This window comes from Pomacea canaliculata, linkage group LG2 (assembly GCF_003073045.1).
Source record: "Pomacea canaliculata isolate SZHN2017 linkage group LG2, ASM307304v1, whole genome shotgun sequence".
NCBI lineage: Eukaryota > Metazoa > Mollusca > Gastropoda > Architaenioglossa > Ampullariidae > Pomacea > Pomacea canaliculata.
The window spans coordinates 40,518,167-40,538,256 of record NC_037591.1 but is presented as its reverse complement, the minus strand read 5'-3'; the positions used below and the strand labels follow the sequence as shown (position 1 = coordinate 40,538,256).

The window sequence follows — 20,090 nt, the reverse complement described above, 5'->3', positions numbered from 1 at the left end:
TTACCATCATCCAATGCTATGTACCAACAAAGCAGAAGATGGAGGAATAAAAGGCTTCTACAGTTCCCTGCAGTTTCTGCTTGGCCACATACCAAGAACAGATATGAAGATCATTATGGGAAACTTAATGCCAAAGTGGGAAATAATAACACCAACAGGGAACTCATCATGGGAAGACACGACGTCGGCACCTGCAATGAAAATGAGGAGCTCGTCACAGACTTCGGCGTTTTCAAAGTCCAGGTGGCTGTGACTGTCACAACTCCGCTGCGCTAAATTTTTCTTAAATACTTTTTTTTTAGCCTGGAAGGGGACAGGGAAAAGTAACTTGAAGGAGGAGGTGTGGAAGACACCAATTACTGCGGCTGTCAGTGCCAACAATCTGAGGGGATTGCCGCGCCAAACAAGGCTGGCCGGAGCGGACGTTTTTCTTTTGTAACGATATTATTGTTATTGACTTGGTGTTGTAGTATGCAGGGAGCACTGATAGCGCTGCTAGAGGTACGATATCTCTATCGTCACGATAGCGCGGGAAAATTCGTATGCAGGGACCGCCGATAGCCGGCTATCGTACCTATCAGGCTATTGGAGCCTCACCCCTCCGTTAGCTCGCTATCGTACCCAAAGCACAATATGGCGGACTGGATGTTCGGGGACTGTATTGTACGCTGTTTGCGCCGAGAACTTTTTCGGGACAGGAATCATGGCCTGGACCGGTACAACGACCAAGAACTTTACCAGTCATGTCGATTAAGAAGACACGATGTTCTAGAACTGACAAATCAAATTGCAGCAGCAATAGCATTGTCGAATCGACGTCGCTTTCTCCAGTGTTACAGGTACAGAATAAATCAGTTACTACGCTGCTAAAACTTGTTCAGCTTGTTGTATATTTGATTTTAGCAGTAAATAGTTGCTTTATATATAATATTTTAAATTTGAAAAAGGCAAAATTAACATCCTGGCTTAGGTATTGTGCAGGCTAACATGACTGTAATATGACAGTCAAATCTTCTAGTTCTTGACATAGGATTTTCACAAGGCACAGCGAGGACGGTAACCCTTGTCTCGCATCTCAGGTGTCAGACTGTAAGTGCCTGTAAGTAGCGCTGCGCGTTCGTGGCATGGGCCTGTCTTGAACAAACTTACTGCTTACAGCCGCTAAGGCCCTCAGAGACGGTAATTCCTGCTTCGTAATGGGGAAAAGGCCCCGACTAAGTATCTACACTAAACTATATACTGGTAGAACACGTGATCACTCTGCACCAAGCCTAACTTGCCCTAACGCTATCGATCTAACACTAACCTACTCGCTACCGCACTATACCCCTAAACTGATACATCTAACCCCTCGACCCTGGGCCTTGAACGCCAAAACTTTGCGGCTAAACATTTCTCTGATGATGAATAATGAAGGCCGCTGTGGTCGTTTCTTCCCAGTGTGCTTAGAGAAAATGTCTGTGTGTGACGCCCAGTCACGAACTGACTTCCTTGTATGTTCAGCCAATCAAATGTCTGTGAGGTGGCCAGGAGGTCAGAGTACACAAAATGTCCAACCAATAGATCGCTTGTGGGCTCGTCAGACAAGGAAGTGATGTCTTTGTACTTTATAAATGTCCACAGCGCACCACCTCTTGGCGTCTTAACATGGAAGCTCTTGGGTGACGAAAATTCGTTTGAGTTTTTTCTTTTGAGTTTTATTCATAAAGATTTAAAAAGCAGAGCCTATATCGGTGTGAAAGCTTTAGCTGTATTATACTGTGGACGCAAATAAAAGGAAAAGGTTCTCTAAGCAAGTCTATGAAGTAGCGTCTCGATGTAAGTAATTATCATCATCATAATCATCATCATCATCTGTATTATTATTATCACAAGCTCCAGAAAGTCCAGAAGTCTGTTGCACGTCTGATGTAGAGCTTGTAACCGGACCACGCCACCCGTCTCTTTCGTTGTCTACACTGGCTTCCCATCCGTTCTGACATCCAGTACAAACTGTCCGTGCTGTGTTTTAATTTCTTTGCTGGCACCAGCCCTGATTATTTCTCTGAACTGCTCTTCCCTTACATCCCAGCGAGACAACTGCGCTCCTCATCTGATGATCGTTTCCTTACTCTTCCTGTCACATGTGGCCAGGATGTTTAGTTATTGTACAGAGAAACTGGAACTCTCTTCCTTTCAATATCCACCATCTACCCACTATTAAATCATTTAAACGTGCACAGAAAAGCTCTCCTCTTCAGTAAACATTACACCTAACAATCTTTCCCATAATGTGAGTTCTTTTTAACACCCTTCCTTTTGCAATATCATGTTACTCTTTGTTCTTGTTTTTTGGTTCCTCTTTGTGTTTCCTGTATTTGATTTTACTCTTAGTTTAGCATTGCTGTTTATTCTTTTATAGTTTAAAAGCTATTTGTTTTCCTGTCATTGTATGCTGTCCATATTTTGTTCTTGTTCTTAAGGACTAAGAGGAGTGTGACTATGCGTTTTACAAACGTATTATTATTATTTGTCGTAGCCCTATGGGGTCTAGGGTCGTGTGATGAACAGTGCCTCGTAGTAAGGAGTCCGGAGCGGACGTTTTGTTTGCAACAAGTCTTGTACCCACTTGGTGTTGTAGTCCTGGGTACTAATCCTGACCAGATTTGTATGTTATGTACAAGAACTGAACAGACTTGGAAGTTAGTCCTAACTGGACTGGGCCGATCCTTACCAGACTTGTATCTTAGTGTAACATTAAACCTGCTGAGGTTTTTGTGTTTTTTTCCTTTTGTTGTTTGTTCTTCACTTATGCATCATATCGCCTGGGGTTCGCCGACCAGCGCTGAATTAGAAATAACTTCAGTAAGAGCATCTGTGTCAGTGGAAACTACGAAATGCTCGATGACGGATCGTCTTTCCCGATCAGCGAGAGGTCGAGTGGGCTGTTGAGTAGGAGACTAGAAAAACTTACTTGTCCACCCAACGGCTGTTGAGTTTGATTTTTCAAAAGAGTTTAGCTTTTGGGGATTTTCCTGCCACGTGCCTTAATCTAGATAGCGTGTTTGTGCTTTGTTTCCCCTTTAATTTTTTTTCTTTTGCTCCGAAAACATTGTCACGAAGATTTTACAAGTTTTTAATAATATAAACAAAGTTAACTAACACTCTTAATGATCTTTTGTCTAGAAAATACGGAATTAATTTCTTTTTCAAGTAAGTCACTAGGTGGACTAGTATAGCTTTTAATCTTATAATCTGCTGATGCATTTTACATTTTAGTTAATGCTATGTAATTTTTATTGACTGATCTTTTTTCAAAATGCTTATATTCTTCATGTCCTGGTCTTATTTCAGTGATAAAGATGACTATGGAGCTTTTTATGTGTTTATTTACACTCTTGATTCAGCACCACGTACAGAAAACACGAGGTAAGATCCCGAGATGGTTAAACTATAGGGTAGAATCAGTTTGGTTGAGAATTTACTGGTGAATAATTTTTTTACAAAAATCATGTTACAAACGTCATTTCTAAACGAATTTTTATTTGCTTAATGGCAATCAAAATGTAAAATTTGCTTTAGTTTTGTGTTTTACTTTACTCCTTGTTGCTCTACCAGGAGCATAGGTTCGCAACACCACCTCGCCAGCGGACAAGGTATAGGGCAGCACCCCTCAGTTGGGCCCATGTGGTTCCCCCGTCCTTTGCATCGCCTTCCACTGTTCTTTTCCAAGTTTGCTTTGATCTCCCAACTCTCTTCTTTCCCTGAGGGTTCCAGTCAAGTGCCTGACTGGCAATGGTGTCAGCTGGTTTGTGCAGGGTGTGTCCTACCCAGCCCCATTTGTCCTTTGTGATGTCTTGGCTAGTTGAAAACATGCCGGGCCCTGTTGATGCGTCTTTTGAAATCATCGTCCACTTCACCATCCTTATTGACAATGCTCCCCTGAAACACAGACCGATTTGTTTCCAGGATTCTATCTCCTTGAAATGTTATTGGGAGTATTAATCAGTTCAGTCGTCTATCTGTTGACCTTTAAGCCAGTCTTCTCTGCTTCCTCTGCTAGCTTACTCAGTGGTTTGTGCGTGTTGTTGCCGATGAGATAGAAGACTAATTTCATATGCAAAGTGAAGGTACATAAAGCTGTTTGGTGAGGGATACGGGTGTTGTTTTCTTGGGTTGTCTTGCGTATAATCCAGTCTTTGATCATCAGGAAGATTGTTGGTGATTATATGCCACCCTGTCCTACGCCGGTCTTTATTACGAAAAGTTTAGTGAGTTTCCGTAGAGGAATAGCTTGAAAGGACGAGTCTTCACACAAACCATAGATAATGTTTATTAGCTTATGTGGAATACCATAGTGGATCATGAGCTTCCAGATGAAGTACTTGTCTACATTATCGAATGCCTTCGTAAAGTCCACAAAAAGTTATATAGAGACAGGACTGCCACTCAATAGACTGTTAAAGGATTATACGAATGGTGGAAATGTGACCAGTGCATAACCTTTCCTGGAGAAATCCTGCTTGTTCTTGTCTCAATCTGTTGTCTAGTGACTTCTTCAGTCTCTATAATCACCCTTGATAGAACTTTACTGGGGATGGACAGCAGCATGATCACCCTCCAATTTTTGCACTTAGAGAGGTCTCGTTTCTTTGGTAACTTGTCCAGGTGGCCTAGTTTCAAGTCTAGTAATTGAATTCTAGTTAATAACTATAAACAATCAAGTCATCGACTATGTCTTGGCTTTCTTTGCCTGTTTCTCGTACAGCTGTTCTGCAGCATCTCTGGCAAGTAAGTGTCCATAAATAGTCAGCCTGTATGGTAGTTGTTAATTCTCCTTGGTATAATTTCTCAATTGTTTAAATATTTTGATTAAAATGTTTGCCTTGTTCATCCCTAACCATATCACAAATGTCAGGAAAGAAATCCATATGGGTAGGAAGGAAGTGAATCATTAGAGATATAATGCAGCCAAGTTTCTGATAATGCATCAGCATGTCTACTCATAGTTTCTTGTAGTTTTCTGTCAACATTCCAAAGAAAGTTTGTGGACATTATGCGAAAAGCATTCCATGATTATTTCTCATTCATATTGATACATATTCATAACCGTGCAGCAAGTTGTTGAACCTGTCATCTTTGAAGAGCTCTGGAGCCTAAACCCTCAGTAGCAGGACTATGTGAGCCTCTACTAGAGCTGAGTGATGGATATATTTCTGTCCAACTGCAACATTTTATCTGCGAGTCCATTCTTTCTGCAAATAATGAAGTTCACTTCCTCGGCTATCGTATATAAATACATGTTTCTGATATAACATGTATTTATATATCCCTGCTTCAGTCCCATTAAAAGGACAACTATCTTTCAGTCACCAGAGAGGTTCCAGCTGTACATGTTGTACTAAATGGAATTTAGTGGCTCTTTCTCGGGACAGTATACACTACTGGATTAGGTTGAAGACAGTTTCCATTGTACAGCTTTAAGAATAATTTGTTAATAATAATAATGATAAGAAGAAGAAAAAAGAAGAAAGAAAGAAAAAGAAGGAAAGAAAATAGAAAGAAGAGAAAAGAAAAAAGAATTAAAGAACAAAGAACAAATAACAACAAAAATGAAGTTAATTTATAACGTGTTTTACACCACCTTCACGGACAGACAGAGTTGTGAGTAAATTTCTAAAGCATTAATAAGGTCCTGAATATCGGAACAGAATACCAGATTCTAAAGAAAAAGATCCTACTGCTAGAACCGCTTTTGATATGAAGTAGTTGTGACATCTTCTAGAAGATAACATTGTTGACGTTGTGAACCTAGCGAGTCTGCCTTGTTCTTGGATAAGTTCAAATCACAAACCAGGTCATTTAGTTCTTCCTGTGTGGGGTTGATAATGCACCACAATAATATTCTGGATCACTGCATGCTGAATGACCAGAAGATGAACATGTCGGTTCACCCTCATCCTCATCAGCTGAATAAAAAAAAAATAGTCTGCTGGAGGTTCTGAAATACCACGTCCCTCATCATGTGGAACTGGTCTCAATGCAGACTTAACATTGGGATGGACTATTCTTGACTTCTTTTGCTTCGTTATCCCGCAGGAAGAAGAAAGAACCAAGCAGAAACAGTTATTAGTGTAGTTATTGGCTCTCTCAAAACACGAGGACTGCAAACGGAATTGATAGTTTTTTGCAATTCAACCACTGTGACAGCTGTTACATATGTAGCACAACATACAAGTCTTGTCTTGGTCGCCAATCTTGCATCTGACATCCACACCCATGAAGTCTCACGTAGCCACAAAGTCTCAAACCCTCACGTTAAGACTAAATGTTAATTACGATGAAGTCTTATATTTTAGTTTTGGTCATTGGCGTTCAAACAGATTTGTTTACATTCTAGCCTGTGATGGTGTGTACACCTCACCCAGTGGCTCCATCTCGTCCCCGCTGTACCCCAGTCAGTACCCGCCTAATGAAGACTGTACCTACATCATCAGCACAACACAGGGCCATCGTATTACCTTGACATTTGTTACATTTGACATTGGTGATGGAACCGATGACTGCGAGTTGGACTATTTGGAGGTTTGTGATTGTTTCTTTGCCTTTATTTTGTTACAGACCAGTGCGTAGTTGAGGGGGAATGAATGGATGGGGGTAAGGATGACACGTGGGATGGACCTATTTTTCGTGGGAAGAGTGGACCATGAATTCAGCGTGCGGTCCGGGCAGTGCTCACCCTTCGTAGCTGAAGCAGCCAATTGTGGCTTTGAATTTCTACCCATCCCCCTAACTCACCAGACACAGCCCCATGTGATTTTACCTTTCTTAACCTTAAATCCAACTACTTTGTCGCCAGTTTGGAAAAACATGATGAGATTACATGTGCTGTGGAGGAGTTGTGATGGCCCAGAAGGCCACCTTTTTCCGTAATGGGATTGCAATGCTTGAGCATCGCTTGAATGTGCATTGATGTCAAAGGGGACTATTAGAAAAAATTCCGAAAAACTGTCTTGTTTTTGCAAGTCCTTCTGAATGACACAACGTTTTGAACTGCCTTCGTTCTCATTTACAATACGGTCTTTACTGACATGCAGTGAAAAGAGTCAGAATAAAATACAATTTACATGAAAACGCAGGAGAAATGTGATTTTAACTATTCACTTATTTTATATATTTAGTATGTAATCTGTCTTGTACAACTATATGCTTGTAGGAAATTGAGGTGGGTATGAAGGTTTCTTTCTGATATAATAAATAACCGTAACGTTTATGAACTTTAGCAGTCATTATCATATTTTTGTTTATCTTTAACGACTTTATGTTCACATCCTAAGATCCGGGATGGAAGCTCCGAGCTGTCACCGTCTATGGGTGTCTTCTGTAACACGAGAGTTCCGGACAGAGTGAGGTCCACGTCTAACACCATGTGGATCAGATTTATTTCTGACTCATCAGTGTCAGGCACTGGCTTCAATGCAACTTACTCATCAGGTAAAGCAATAATTACCAGATAGCAATAATTACCAGATTACAAAAAAACTAATTACCAGATAGTTATAATTGTGTCCTTTTACATATATTCGTCTGATATATACCAATGACATGTACAGCACACATAAATAGTAAATCGTCTGCCCGAGTTTTGTGATTTAATCATAAACAGACATATGCATTGGGGGTTTCCTTTTATTTATCCTAAAATTTATTACTTTGGCTCTTTTCTTGTTTCTTATTTCTGTCAGGGACCTAGTCACTTTACTACTACTGAGTACACGTGTGCGGACAAAAGTCGTGAATGATGGAAGTTTTTGGAATGTGTGCCCTCTTTTTGTTAAAGAAGAAAGAAAAGGTGTGACTGGAAAGGGAGAGAGCGGCCAGCGAGGAGAGATTGGGGTAGAAAGCATAGGGCGAGAGCAGGTGAAACTGGACGCTTAATGGAGGGGAGGAGGATTGTGTTTCTTAGGGAAGGGAGAAGTCACTGCCGAGACAGTGTACGGAGATAAGAGAAAGAGATTCGGAGACAGGTGGACGCGTTTTAAAAGAGCAGAGAGCCATTGTCTAGACCAGGGGTGGGCAATTAATTTTCCCAAGGGGCCACATGAGAAATTGGGATGGTTTTAGAGGGCCGGACTAATATAGTCAACTCAGTTTTACCCAATACTGTATATATAGTATATATACTGGCGGGCGGGCCAGCGTGCGGGCCGGTCAGAGACAGGGCTGGATGCGACCCGCGGGCCGGCCTTTGCCCAGGTCTGCCCTAATCCCTACTAATTTCACCATAAAAAACCAGAAAATCAGTTTTACACAATTCTTAAAGTTATATACCTTTTAGAGGAAAAAAGTTATTATTACAGTGCTATATATGTTATTCCGTCATTGACTGAATCTATGATGTCACGCATACCTGTATTTCACAAATAAGAAATTATGAAAGTAGGTATGTGATTTTTTTAAATATATGATATGTATTGTCTATTTATCATTTGTACATAGCAATAGAGATAGAAGAGAATAGAATATGTGTATGAGTGAGGATGTGAGTGCATATGTGTATGTGTTTAAAACTTGTCAATTTGGCATCATGCAGAATCTATACCATAAGTGTAATCTGCTAAGGAAAAAGGGGGAATAACTGCATAATTTGATCAAAAACATCAGTAGCTCCTAGTAACACAATATTCGAAATAGCAATGCTTTGTCTTGACAAATATAAGGACATGTAGGTGTATTGAAAAAATATGACAAGAGATGAAAGTAGACAAATATTCTGAAATCTGAATACAGACTTACACATGATCCTCATCATACAAGTAATCACTTGCACTGTCATGCTTGAAATATGTTTACAAGTAAAACAATATGATGGAAATGATGATAATGATGCTATGAAGACTTACATAAAAGGTAATGATCTTGACTTATTGTAATGTACATGTGTTTAGAAGATTAAATAACAAATACTAAATTAATAGACATTAAATAGTATTCACATTATGCACATTCAAAAAACTATGGATTGTCAAGCATTGATCATATTACCAAAAAAAAAAAAAATACACAAACACAAAAGAGAGAAAAAAGAGAAGGAAGAGGAATGTGGAAAAAGAAACAGGATTCGCAGGCTCCTCATTAGACCACAATGTAAATGCATTCTCACTTTAAAAAAAAACCCACATGCACAAACAAAAACATTCAATGTGTGAAGAGAAGCTGCTTATATGGTATCCACTTTTGCGAAAAACATTCTGGCTTACTATTTATTGTGTAGTAATATTTCTCTACATGATATCTTTTCTTTATTTCCAATACAAATGAGTTCACACTTAGATGAATATTGAAACATTTGCACCAGTACATATAAAACTTTGCCATAATTAGAATAAGGCTGAATATCTTATCTGTCATAAGTTCATTTCGGACTCCAAATAGTATTAACTGTTTCTTTACTTCTATCTGCTGACAATGAACACATTTTTCTTTTAACTTAGTAAAGAGATCCTTCCAAACTTTTTTAACAATAATACAATCAAAAAACAAGTGTTCTATAGATTCCCTTGACTGAGTGCAGCAGGTGCAAAGATCTGAGTCTCTTAGTTTTATTTGATATAATAGTGTGTTTGTAGCTAGAACACGATGCAGAATACGATATTGAAATCACTGAAGTTTTTGTATCCATTGTAACAATAAAAAGGGTGAGCAAATATTTGTCCCACATGAAGGTCTGGAAAAACATTTTCCCATTTTCTAAATGCATGTAGGAGGCGTCTGTGGACACAACAGTTATTATATATACCTTTTGTGCCTTTTTATGCTTGATTATGGCTAACAGTGCGCATAGCATGTAGTATTTCTAGTCTGATTGTTTCCAGAAGTGATCAATCTTTCTTTTATATTTGACAATGGCCATGATTCTACTATAATAATATAGAAAGTTTATATTTTTGCCATGTATTTGTTGGAATACTTCAAATTTCATAGGTATTCCATTATTATCAAGTAAACCCCCAATTTTCATAATATTACAGTTTAACCATTTTTCTACTGTTTTTTGTGTATCATTTTTAGACAGAAAAGTATTAAAAAAATAACGGTTCAAGCAGAAATTCTGTAAGTGACAAGGGGCTAAATCTAATGCAAAAGTCTGAAAAAATAGCGAATACATCTTTCCAAAACACATTTGTTTCCCAGAAAGTTATCCTTCAAAACTGTTTGAAAAAATTAAAATCTGTGGATTGAATTGAATTCAAAAGGCACTTCCAGCCTGCATTTGATGTACAAATCTTTCCTTTTCCATGTCAGCTTGAGTGCATTATGAAAAGCATGATATCCACTACCTTAGTTCCCCTTCTGAGTATTTCCTGATAACACTGGTTTTTTTAACATTTTGTGAATTTCTTCTTCCAAATGAAGTCAAAGGCTGACTGACTAATTTCATCAGGACAGGACAGGGTAAGAGTAATAAATAGATGAAGTAAATAAAGACAGGATAAGGGATTTGAATACAGTGTTTCTTCCTATTGGTGAGATCTCTTGCCTTCCTTTCTATATAATCCTGTGCATTTTAGTAAAATTCTTTTGGTAGTTAATATTTATCACAGCTTCAAGGTCTAGATAAAAAAGTAATACCAAGGACTGTAAATGTTTCGGGATTTTCCATTGAATTTTTAATTGAGTCATATAGGCGTGTCAAGCAGCCTCGATTAATACCAATCCAAATTGCAGCAGTTTTATCAAAGTTAATATTGAGACCTGAAAACAGAGCAAACTTCTCCAATTCCCAAACAGTTGCTTTGTTCAAAGATTCTTTAGATCCATCAAGAAACAATCACATGTAGTCAGCAAATTGTGACACTAAGAAGATTTTTGGCTGTATGATTTGTTTCCCACAACTATACCTTTAATATCAGCATTATCTCTAAGTAGAATGGAGTGAATTTCTGCACATATAAGGAAGATATATGGCGAAAGAGGATCACCCTGTCTGCAACCTCGTTCTATACGAAAATGTCGAGAGACACAACCATTTACAATAAGGCAAGATTCGCATCTTTATAAAATACATTTACCCACCGTAAAAGATCTTGTCCAAAGTTAAACAATCCAAGGGCTTTCTGAATGAATGAGTGTGCAATAGAATCAAAAGCTTTTTCAAAGTCCACTAGCAGTAGAAAACCTGGCTTCTGCTGTAACTGATTATAGTATAATATATCGTATACTAGTCTAATATTATCTGCAGTCGATCTTCCTTGCATAAAACCTCTCTGATCCTCGTGAATAATAGATGGCATAACTCGCTTTATTCTCTGAGCTATACAGGCTGTGGCAATTTTATATGACATTTAATAAAGAGATTGGGCGCCAAATTTTTAACAGATGTTTGGGTTTGTCTCCTTTCAGTATTAGTGTTATAACCTCCTGTCTCTGTGTTACAGATAAACTACCCATTTTAAGCCCCTTATCTAATGATCTTATTAGAAATATTCCTAAATCTTTCCAAAAGAATTTGAAGAACTCTACTGAGAAATCCATCATTTCCCTGGCTTTTATCGTTCTTCATTTCTCTAAGACAGGGGTGGGCAACTAATTTTTCCAAGGGGCCGCATGAGAAATTGGGATGGTTTTAGAGGGCCGGATTAATATAGTTAACTCAGTTTTACCCAATACTCTATAGATGGTATATATACTGGCGGGCGGGCCAGCGGGCGGGCCGGTCAGAGACAGGAGGCGGGCCGGATGTGGCCCGCGGGCCGGCCTTTGCCGAGGTCTGCTCTAAGAGCTCTGCCTGCTCCTTTTTCTGTTATTAAACCTTCTAATTCATTCTTTTCATTTTCACTTAGTATTGGGAAGTTATTATTCTCCAGACAGTTTGGCTTAAACTCTAATAATTCAGACTCCTTACTTCTATACAATTCTCTATAATATGCTTCACATTCTTCTGTAATCAGTTCTTGATTGCAAAGGATTTCCCCATTTTCTTTCTCTATTGTCTTCATTAATTTACTTACAAAATGTCTTTTCTCTAAATTACAAAAAGTATTTAGAATTTCTTTCTCCTTCGAAAATCCATTTTGCCTTTGATCGTATCCTCAATCCTTCAACTCTTTTTCCCTAATATTCTGTAGTTCATTTTGCAGTGCTACAAGCTGTAATGTGAGTCTTCAGTCATGTTTTCTTCTATGTTATTTATTTGTTGTTTTTAGCTCTTTCTCTCTTGTAATCTGCTTCTTCTTTTTGGCAGATGCATAAGCTATACTGGCTCCCCTAATCTCTAAAAGTAACATTTCAAAAAAAGTTGATCACTTATTTGGAGGTGAAGATCAGAAGGAGAGATGGAGTCAAGTGATTCACGACAATATGGTAAAGCTGCATATTGTTCTCTAGTCTCGCTAATAACCTTCTTGGCTAATTGTATGTACTCTTCATCTTAAAGAAGGGATTTATTAAACTTCCAGAATGTCTTGCATTTTCCATGATTTTTTCCAAGCTGAAGTGATATCATTATAGGGGAATGGTCAGATCTATAAGATGGTTCTATTTTTGCTGAAGTAACTTCCCCGGCTAATGTTTCTGATATCAGAAAGAAGTCTAACCTAGCCTGTTGTAGTGGGTGTCTCTTCCGCCAAGTGAAACCTTTAGTCTCAGAATGCATCTCTCTCCAATATCAACAAGATTAAACTCTTCAATAATGCTTTTTACTATTTTCCTCGAATTGGGATTATTTATTCTTTATAGTTGTAATAATCAAGAGTTGGGTTTAACACCAGGTTCCAATCACCAGTCATGAGGACATAGACTTTTTCTCGATTATGCAGCTTTTCTTAAGTTCACTGTAATAAGCTGGACTATTCAGTATTTGGGCCATGAAGGTTAACTAGCAGATAATCAGTCATCAATGCCCACTTTTAAAGTCATAAAGTTTCCAGCTGGATCATTGTATAGATCTTTGTATTTGTATTCGAAGTTATTATTGATTAATATTGCCAGACCCTTAGCGTTTGAACTGTTAGAATTAAAGTAAACATCATATCCCCATTTTGCTTTGACAATATGTTCTATTTTTTTAGTAAAATGAGTTTCTTGAATACAGTATCCGTTGTATTTTTTTTGTTTGTTTAAGGAAATGGAGAATATCATCTCTCTTATTCGGGTCTCCCAAGCCTCGACAATTCATAGAACATATAGTTAACTTATCCATTATTTTTAATTAGAGAAACAAAAATCACAATTAGACTGCCCAAAGAGTCATAACTAGACTGTTTCCTCTTCCAAAAGTAAAAAGTAACAAAGTACAGAGCAACAACATGTAACAACAAACAAAAAGGCTGGCACGGTGGCGCAGCAAGGCCACAGCATTTTGCCATGAGCGGTATTCACAGATGTATTGATGTTGATGATGCATATGGTTACAGAAGGGGATGACATAAAGGTCCCACTGTGCATCTATGTTTACGTCGGTGAGTTTTTTGCTGTGCATAAGCGCTACCTTTGTTTACGGCTGCGTACTTTTAATTGATGCGGATACATGGGAGGGGGGAAGAGAGCACACTCAATTCTAAGTAGTAAAAGTTCCTGAAATTTAGAATTTAAATATGCTAATAACTGTCTCTTACTTTTTTATATAAGAGAGAGAATTTCAAAGGGTGGGTGAGTACAAAAAGAATATTTATAAAAAAAAAAAAACGCGGAAGGAATAGTGATACATGTGGGTCAAGTAACCCATCCTTGGCTCTACGTATTTCCTACTAGCTTCTTCACTCCCCTTATTGAAGTTTATATATATATACTTGAAAAAAAAAACAGCAAACAGAAAAAAAACTTATGTGCCTTAGATGTTGAGTAAGGATATATAAGCCACGAAGAGTACAAAACATATATATATATGGAAGTTACTTACCAGTACACACTGGTTTCGAGGGGAAATCAAATATGTCCATAAATTATCAGTTTCTACATACCGAATATCTACTGATTTTCGGCATTAGTGTTTCACAATTACACAAGAGGATTATCCAATGTTCTGCTTGTGTTTTCCACATCAATGCTGCTGACATCACTTGCGGAAGGCTGCTGTTCCTTGTTAGCGGCATGCTGATGGAAGACCATATCTGTCTCTAACACAGGTTTCGGCGCATCTCTCACGAAGACGGCCTGTTCTCCCTTCTCCGTCCGTTGTCTTGGAGCTTTCCATCGCACTTTCTTCCGAACTTAAAGCCTTCTTTCTTTTCTTGTCCTTTTGTTTCCTTGAGGTCATAACCTGGCCCGTGTTCACCAAAGCTTAGAGTTGTTTACGAAGTCGGCAGAAGCAGAACTCACCACATCTCACAATCGCTTATTCTTTTACAACAACAACAACAACAACAACAACAACAACAACAACAACAACAACAACAACAACAACAACAACAACAACAACAACAACAACAAAACAACAACAACAACAACAACAACAACAACAACAACAACAACAACAACAACAACAACAACAACAACAACAACAACAACAACAACAACAACAACAACAACAACAACAACAACAACAACAACAACAACAACAACAACAACAACAACAACAACAACAACAACAACAACAAACAACAACAACAACAACAACAACAACAACAACAACAACAACAACAACAACAACAACAACAACAACAACAACAACAACAACAACAACAACAACAACACTACTCAGCGGGTGCAGAAATCTGTACATTCCCTGATATTTTTTACTGCTTTTCAAACATCCTCAACATCGATTGAAGTAGGTTTAGGGTAAGTTTTCTTTGCCATAGACAGGAGCATGACCGTCCGCCATGTCGAACATCGCTCACCCAGGTTCGTAAATACTTCCTCCAAGGTCCACATGATCTTTACACCAAAAGCTGTCAGTAAACACAACACGAAGTTGCGTGAGCCCAAACAATCCTCATAATATAAATTATTCCTTTTCTTTCCTTTCCCTCCTGCATCCTTTTTTTCACCTCTTCATCTTTCGCCCGATCTCTTTTTCAATTATTTTATTCTTTGTTAATCCTTCTTCTGTTTATATTTTTGTCCTGTACTTTAATTTAGTATAAGAAAAAGTGTAGCTGAGACAGTCTCTGAGATAACACACATTTTTAAAGTAAGCTCTTCATGTTAAATGTTAAACATTACTCTTGTTATAGCTAGAATAATGTCAGAAACTTTATCTTGTCCACAGCAATCATTCCACAGAAGTTTCTCCTTGTCACTGACACTCATAACGGCATCCATCGCATAGACATCGACACGGGAAGTAATGTTACAATCCGTCCCATTGGTCTACAGGACCCATTGGGTATTGACTACGATCCAGTAGACGGTCGTGTCTATTGGTCAGATATAGAGGACGAGACCATTCGATCCGCTAACCTTGATGGCAGCGATGCTCGGCTGGTTCGCAATATTATTCATGGTAAAATGACTTACACAGACACCATGGCCATTTGTTCTGTACTTATTAAAAAAATCTAAGAACATTTTGTAATAATAAATAGAATTTATACAGCTTATTTTTTTTACTAAAGAAAAGACTCACAGTGCTTTACAGAAAGGCAAAATCACAAAATAGACACAACATGCCTAGTACACCCAGGCCCATGTCAGCAGCCAAACTGACAGAGAAACATTCAACACCAGCAAACAAAAAGACAGAAATCGTAAAAACAAAGTTCGGCAGGAGAGCGAGGTATTAAACAAATCGTTTAGCAGTCATAACGATGTTTGATAAACACATGGAATAACAAAACTACAGAGAAATTATCGTGTGCACAACCTTAAATCATAAAGTTGTTATGCATGTTCTAATGAGAGATCAGACGAGACTGCCGATGATATGCTCCTACTTCAGCTCCTACAACAATGAATGACACACAAGTTGCATTACAAGTCAAAAACGTTTATGAAGCAGTTTACTAAAAGAGCTTTACATCCTTGTTGCTGACATACGGATTAAAACAAACAACAGATACAAGATGGCGCAACTGTGGTAGTAGAGTCAGGTGAATAGGAAAATGGTCCACAAGTACTACATGGCAAGGCGATATTAATTAAACAATCCAGAAGAGGGCAAATGTCATAGCAAACTCATTAATCAACAGGACACACGTGTGACAGAAATTTACAAACTAAAAACAAAAAGAAATGAAAAAAGTTACATAGCCAGGTAGACAATCGACATCTCGGAAAACAATCAAGCTTGTTTCTTTAAGCCAGTGAGGATTGATTACTAAGGTTACCATTGTTTAATAATGTTTGTTTGCTGTGAAAGCAGCCATGAAGAGTAAACAATCACCTAAACGTCAGGGTTAGACACGTTTTTCTCCCTGTCATTAGTCAGATTGATTTATGTTACTGTAGTCTAATGTGTGTATGTATTAAGTAAAATCACTGTGAAGTACACAATTACAGTCAGTAAAATGTCACAAAATAAAGTATGTTTGCAAATTATTTCAGTAAATTAGAGCGTACATGAATGATATCATATAAAGTATAACTGTGTAGTTAGAAAAACATTCACCACACTGAGTCCGGACCTTCACCTTGATTTTGATACCCAGAATCGCAAGCAGTTAAAGTATTTTGAAAATTATAAAAAAATGGACACTAGAGAATGTTATATCAAATTTGTAATTAAAGTTGAAAATGAAGGACAAGAAACTGTTCTGACCAAAGTAAATTATAAAATTGTATTTCTTGAAAGAAAATTAGACACGATCATCAGGGCGGAGCTCTGTCCGATGAACAGACTGTGGTAAGGGTTACACACCATGTAAAAATAACTAAATATAATATGTTAGGAAAAATTCAAATTCATAGCCAACATCTTTTTTACTTTTTTGTAACAACGTCAGTTCAGTCCCATGCCCGGTCCGGGCGTAGGGGGAACCTTCCGGCAGCAGCAACAGACATCTTTTCTGTTGTGCGTCCATGAGTCCTTTCAGTGGGCTTTGGCGAACTTGGTGGCGCCCGTCTCCTCCCCAAGTATTTTATTGACGTGCATAAGAACACGTCAGCCCCTCACAGCGTTTGGCCCGCCAGCAGAAGCGGTTACCGGAGAGTAGCTAGGTTAAGGACATGGAGCCAGCTGTGAGAGTTGAGTGCCATGTGGGGACCAGTGCTCCCGTCTGTCCCAGGGGACACTGCTGCCGGAAAGTCAAAGGTGCTACCTCTACATGGACACCCCAGACACCCCAACAACGTACAAAACTCAAAAATGTGATTTACATTGTGTGCATAGGTCTGTGGTAAAAATGACTGACACACGTAGCTGCTTAAGTTCTCAAAGATTTTGATTCAAGAAATTTGTGTTGTTGGTTCATTTACCTATATTCTCTATAGGTGTTTGAATAAGTGTGATATTATCATAAATACTTATTTGTTAACTGTCTTTAAGGAGGTTCTCTATGGGGCCTTTCTGTGGACTCTGTGTCGAGGCTACTGTTCTACACCAACGACGGCAACAAAGTCATCGGAATGATATCACTGGACACCAACAGTCATCATATTGTCGTCGATTCAGACATTGGTCAGCCTATCGACATCGAACTGGACAAACACAATGGGTGATTTTACTAAGACTTGTAAATAATGATAACACATTGAGTTAATTCATTTTAATACCTTTACGATGCCGAAAAAGAACAGCAATTAATGTTAGAGAATTTATTCATCACATATATACAGAAAAGCGATTTATATGCTAAGGATGCCCTTGGGACATAAAATAAAGATAGAAAAAGCAACAAAACCAAGGTGTAAAGGAAAAGAAAATAATTCGAAATCTTTGTGTTGAAATGTGAGAGCTGCAATCAGAGATTGAGACCAAATATAAATGTGATTGAGTTCCGCTCTCCAATTATTTACACAAACAACAGTGTGCTGTACTGGAGTGACTACACCAAAGGTAGAATAGAGAGGTGTAACTATGACGGCTCGGACCGTGAGACACTAGTTTCTGCATCCAGACATCTTAAACGTCCTAATGGTCTTGCTTTGGACACAGAGGGTAAGATGTTTGATTTTTCATGCATTTATTGCTTATTTTTATAGAACGTACTATGATTTTTGTTCTTATTATTTTTTGTATTATAATTTATTTCGTTTTGCCTACCTACTTTAACAATTTGTTTACATTTAGAAAGTATGCTTTTTTCTTTTAACCTGTGTATCGACGATTTGTGGTTGTATTCTCGTACCTTACCTTTCTTTACTTTTCATAAATTGATCCGTAAGTATAAATATTCGTGTCTTTTCATTCCTGGTTTCTCTTGTACTTACTGGTGTTTGTGTTTATACATATGTATGTGATGAATGAATGCATTTATGAATGTGTCAACGGGTGGATCAATGGGTGCGCACGTGAAGGGAGGAGACTTTACTGGGCAGATACAGGCACACACCTGATAGGATGGACGGATGTGGACAGCAAACGTTCTGAAGTTTATTTTAAACTGGAGGGCTCATATTTGATGGGCCTGGATATCTACCAAGATGAGTTGTTTGCCACTGACTGGGGACCTGAAAAGTGAGTGATATATCGATTTTTCTTTCGCGCATAGAAATAAAAAATTTGTTGTTAACATTGGAATGCAAGGTACAGGATAGAGAAAAAAGCCTTAAAACTACATTTTCAAGTAGCCACAGTGAACAAAGTTTCATGCTTCCTTTTTGTTGTGAAGCTTTAGAAAATGTTTTCGTTTCTAAGGAAACTAAACATTTAATTTTACGAATAATACACTGATTAGTTACTTTAGTATGACTTATATTCCACACACCTTGCCTTTTTGTTGCTTGGTGAAGAAATTCGCCGGTTCGGACCTGTGGAGAGGTATAACAATTAAAAAATGGAAATGTTGTATGTAAAATACCTTAGAGGAAAATGACTAAGTCTTGGTTTTACTACTTGCCATTAATTTTTTTGATAGGTACCTGTCGGTGGGGAGTGAAAATGCGAACGCATGGAAACATTTTAACCTTTTTGGGTGATAGTGAACAGGTCCAGGGATTTTGTAATTAGGGAAGGTTTTGGATTTAATGACATTTATTTTACAGGTTGGAATATTAATTTCTGGCAAAATTACTTTTACAGAATATTTTGTAAACGTACTATTTTAAAAAGAACAATTTAAATATTAAACTTGAGCTCATACCAAGCAAAAACGTTAAACATTTTCATTCCTACAACTTTTGTGTTATTCAGGCAATATTTCAAGTATATGGAATAAATATATTTTGTAGTACTGTGCCTGTTATACTTTGAGATATATTTTAAATTTCTGTTTTGTTTCGGCGATCTTCTCGATGGTATCTTCATGGTATCTTCATTGAAACCAATAAATACAAGGAAATAAAGTGGACACGACTCAGCTAGAAAGAAAGTTTTAGTCTTCTTGGTATTATTTTTATACAGGCATCTGGCAGAAACAACACACATCTATCGCATTGGCAAGAATAAAACAATGTTGTCAAGTGTACAAGTTAAAGGGAGAGTAAACGATGTTCGTGTCTATGCCGAGAAACAACACGTAAGGTCAGTAAACAGTCTGTTCTGCAGGAATAAAGCACAAAGAGGAGTCTAATGTAGAAATGCAACAAAAATATTTTTCTGTCATGTCTCCTTTCGTTTGTCTGTGTGTTAAGCGCTTTATTGACTCGCAGCTTCAAATGCAATCAAGCTTTCTCTACTCATATATTTTCTTCACTCAGAAATTCTTTCATCGCTTGGTCACGCTTTTTGGTTTGCTTTAAGCGGTGGTGAGCGGATCAACTCCTTCACCCAGTCGGTCTCTTTATTGGTCCACTACATGTGTCGCTGTACTAGATAACTGGTTTTGCGTTTCTTGTAGCATATTCGTTACACTCTTTACGGGCACCTGGCATGAAAGGCATGTATTCACAGGTGTATATTTTGCCATACCTTCGACTGGATTATTGGCAATGTGGCTGCACATCGTGTCAAAATGAAGTGCAGATAAAACGGTTTTGATATTGTAGATGTTGTTGCTGTTGTTGGTTTTGGTTTTGAGGGAAAGCGGTGATTTGCGCTGTGGTGGGTGGCGATCTTTGCACGATTAGGGTAT

General features: G+C 38.1%; 1 protein-coding gene across 1 annotated transcript in view; it reads left to right on the top strand.

The window, feature by feature from the left end:
* The first annotated feature begins 1,634 nt into the window (after nucleotides 1-1,634).
* Nucleotides 1,635-20,090, top strand: part of LOC112556896 (low-density lipoprotein receptor-related protein 4-like) — a 32,311-nt gene continuing 13,855 nt past the window's right edge. The window contains exons 1-6 of the mRNA XM_025226338.1: nucleotides 1,635-1,818; nucleotides 3,334-3,408; nucleotides 6,380-6,564; nucleotides 7,317-7,473; nucleotides 15,191-15,424; nucleotides 17,405-17,573. Of these exons, the coding sequence (XP_025082123.1) occupies nucleotides 3,342-3,408; nucleotides 6,380-6,564; nucleotides 7,317-7,473; nucleotides 15,191-15,424; nucleotides 17,405-17,573 (812 nt within the window). The 5' untranslated portion in view covers nucleotides 1,635-1,818; nucleotides 3,334-3,341. The remainder of the gene's footprint in view (nucleotides 1,819-3,333; nucleotides 3,409-6,379; nucleotides 6,565-7,316; nucleotides 7,474-15,190; nucleotides 15,425-17,404; nucleotides 17,574-20,090) is intronic.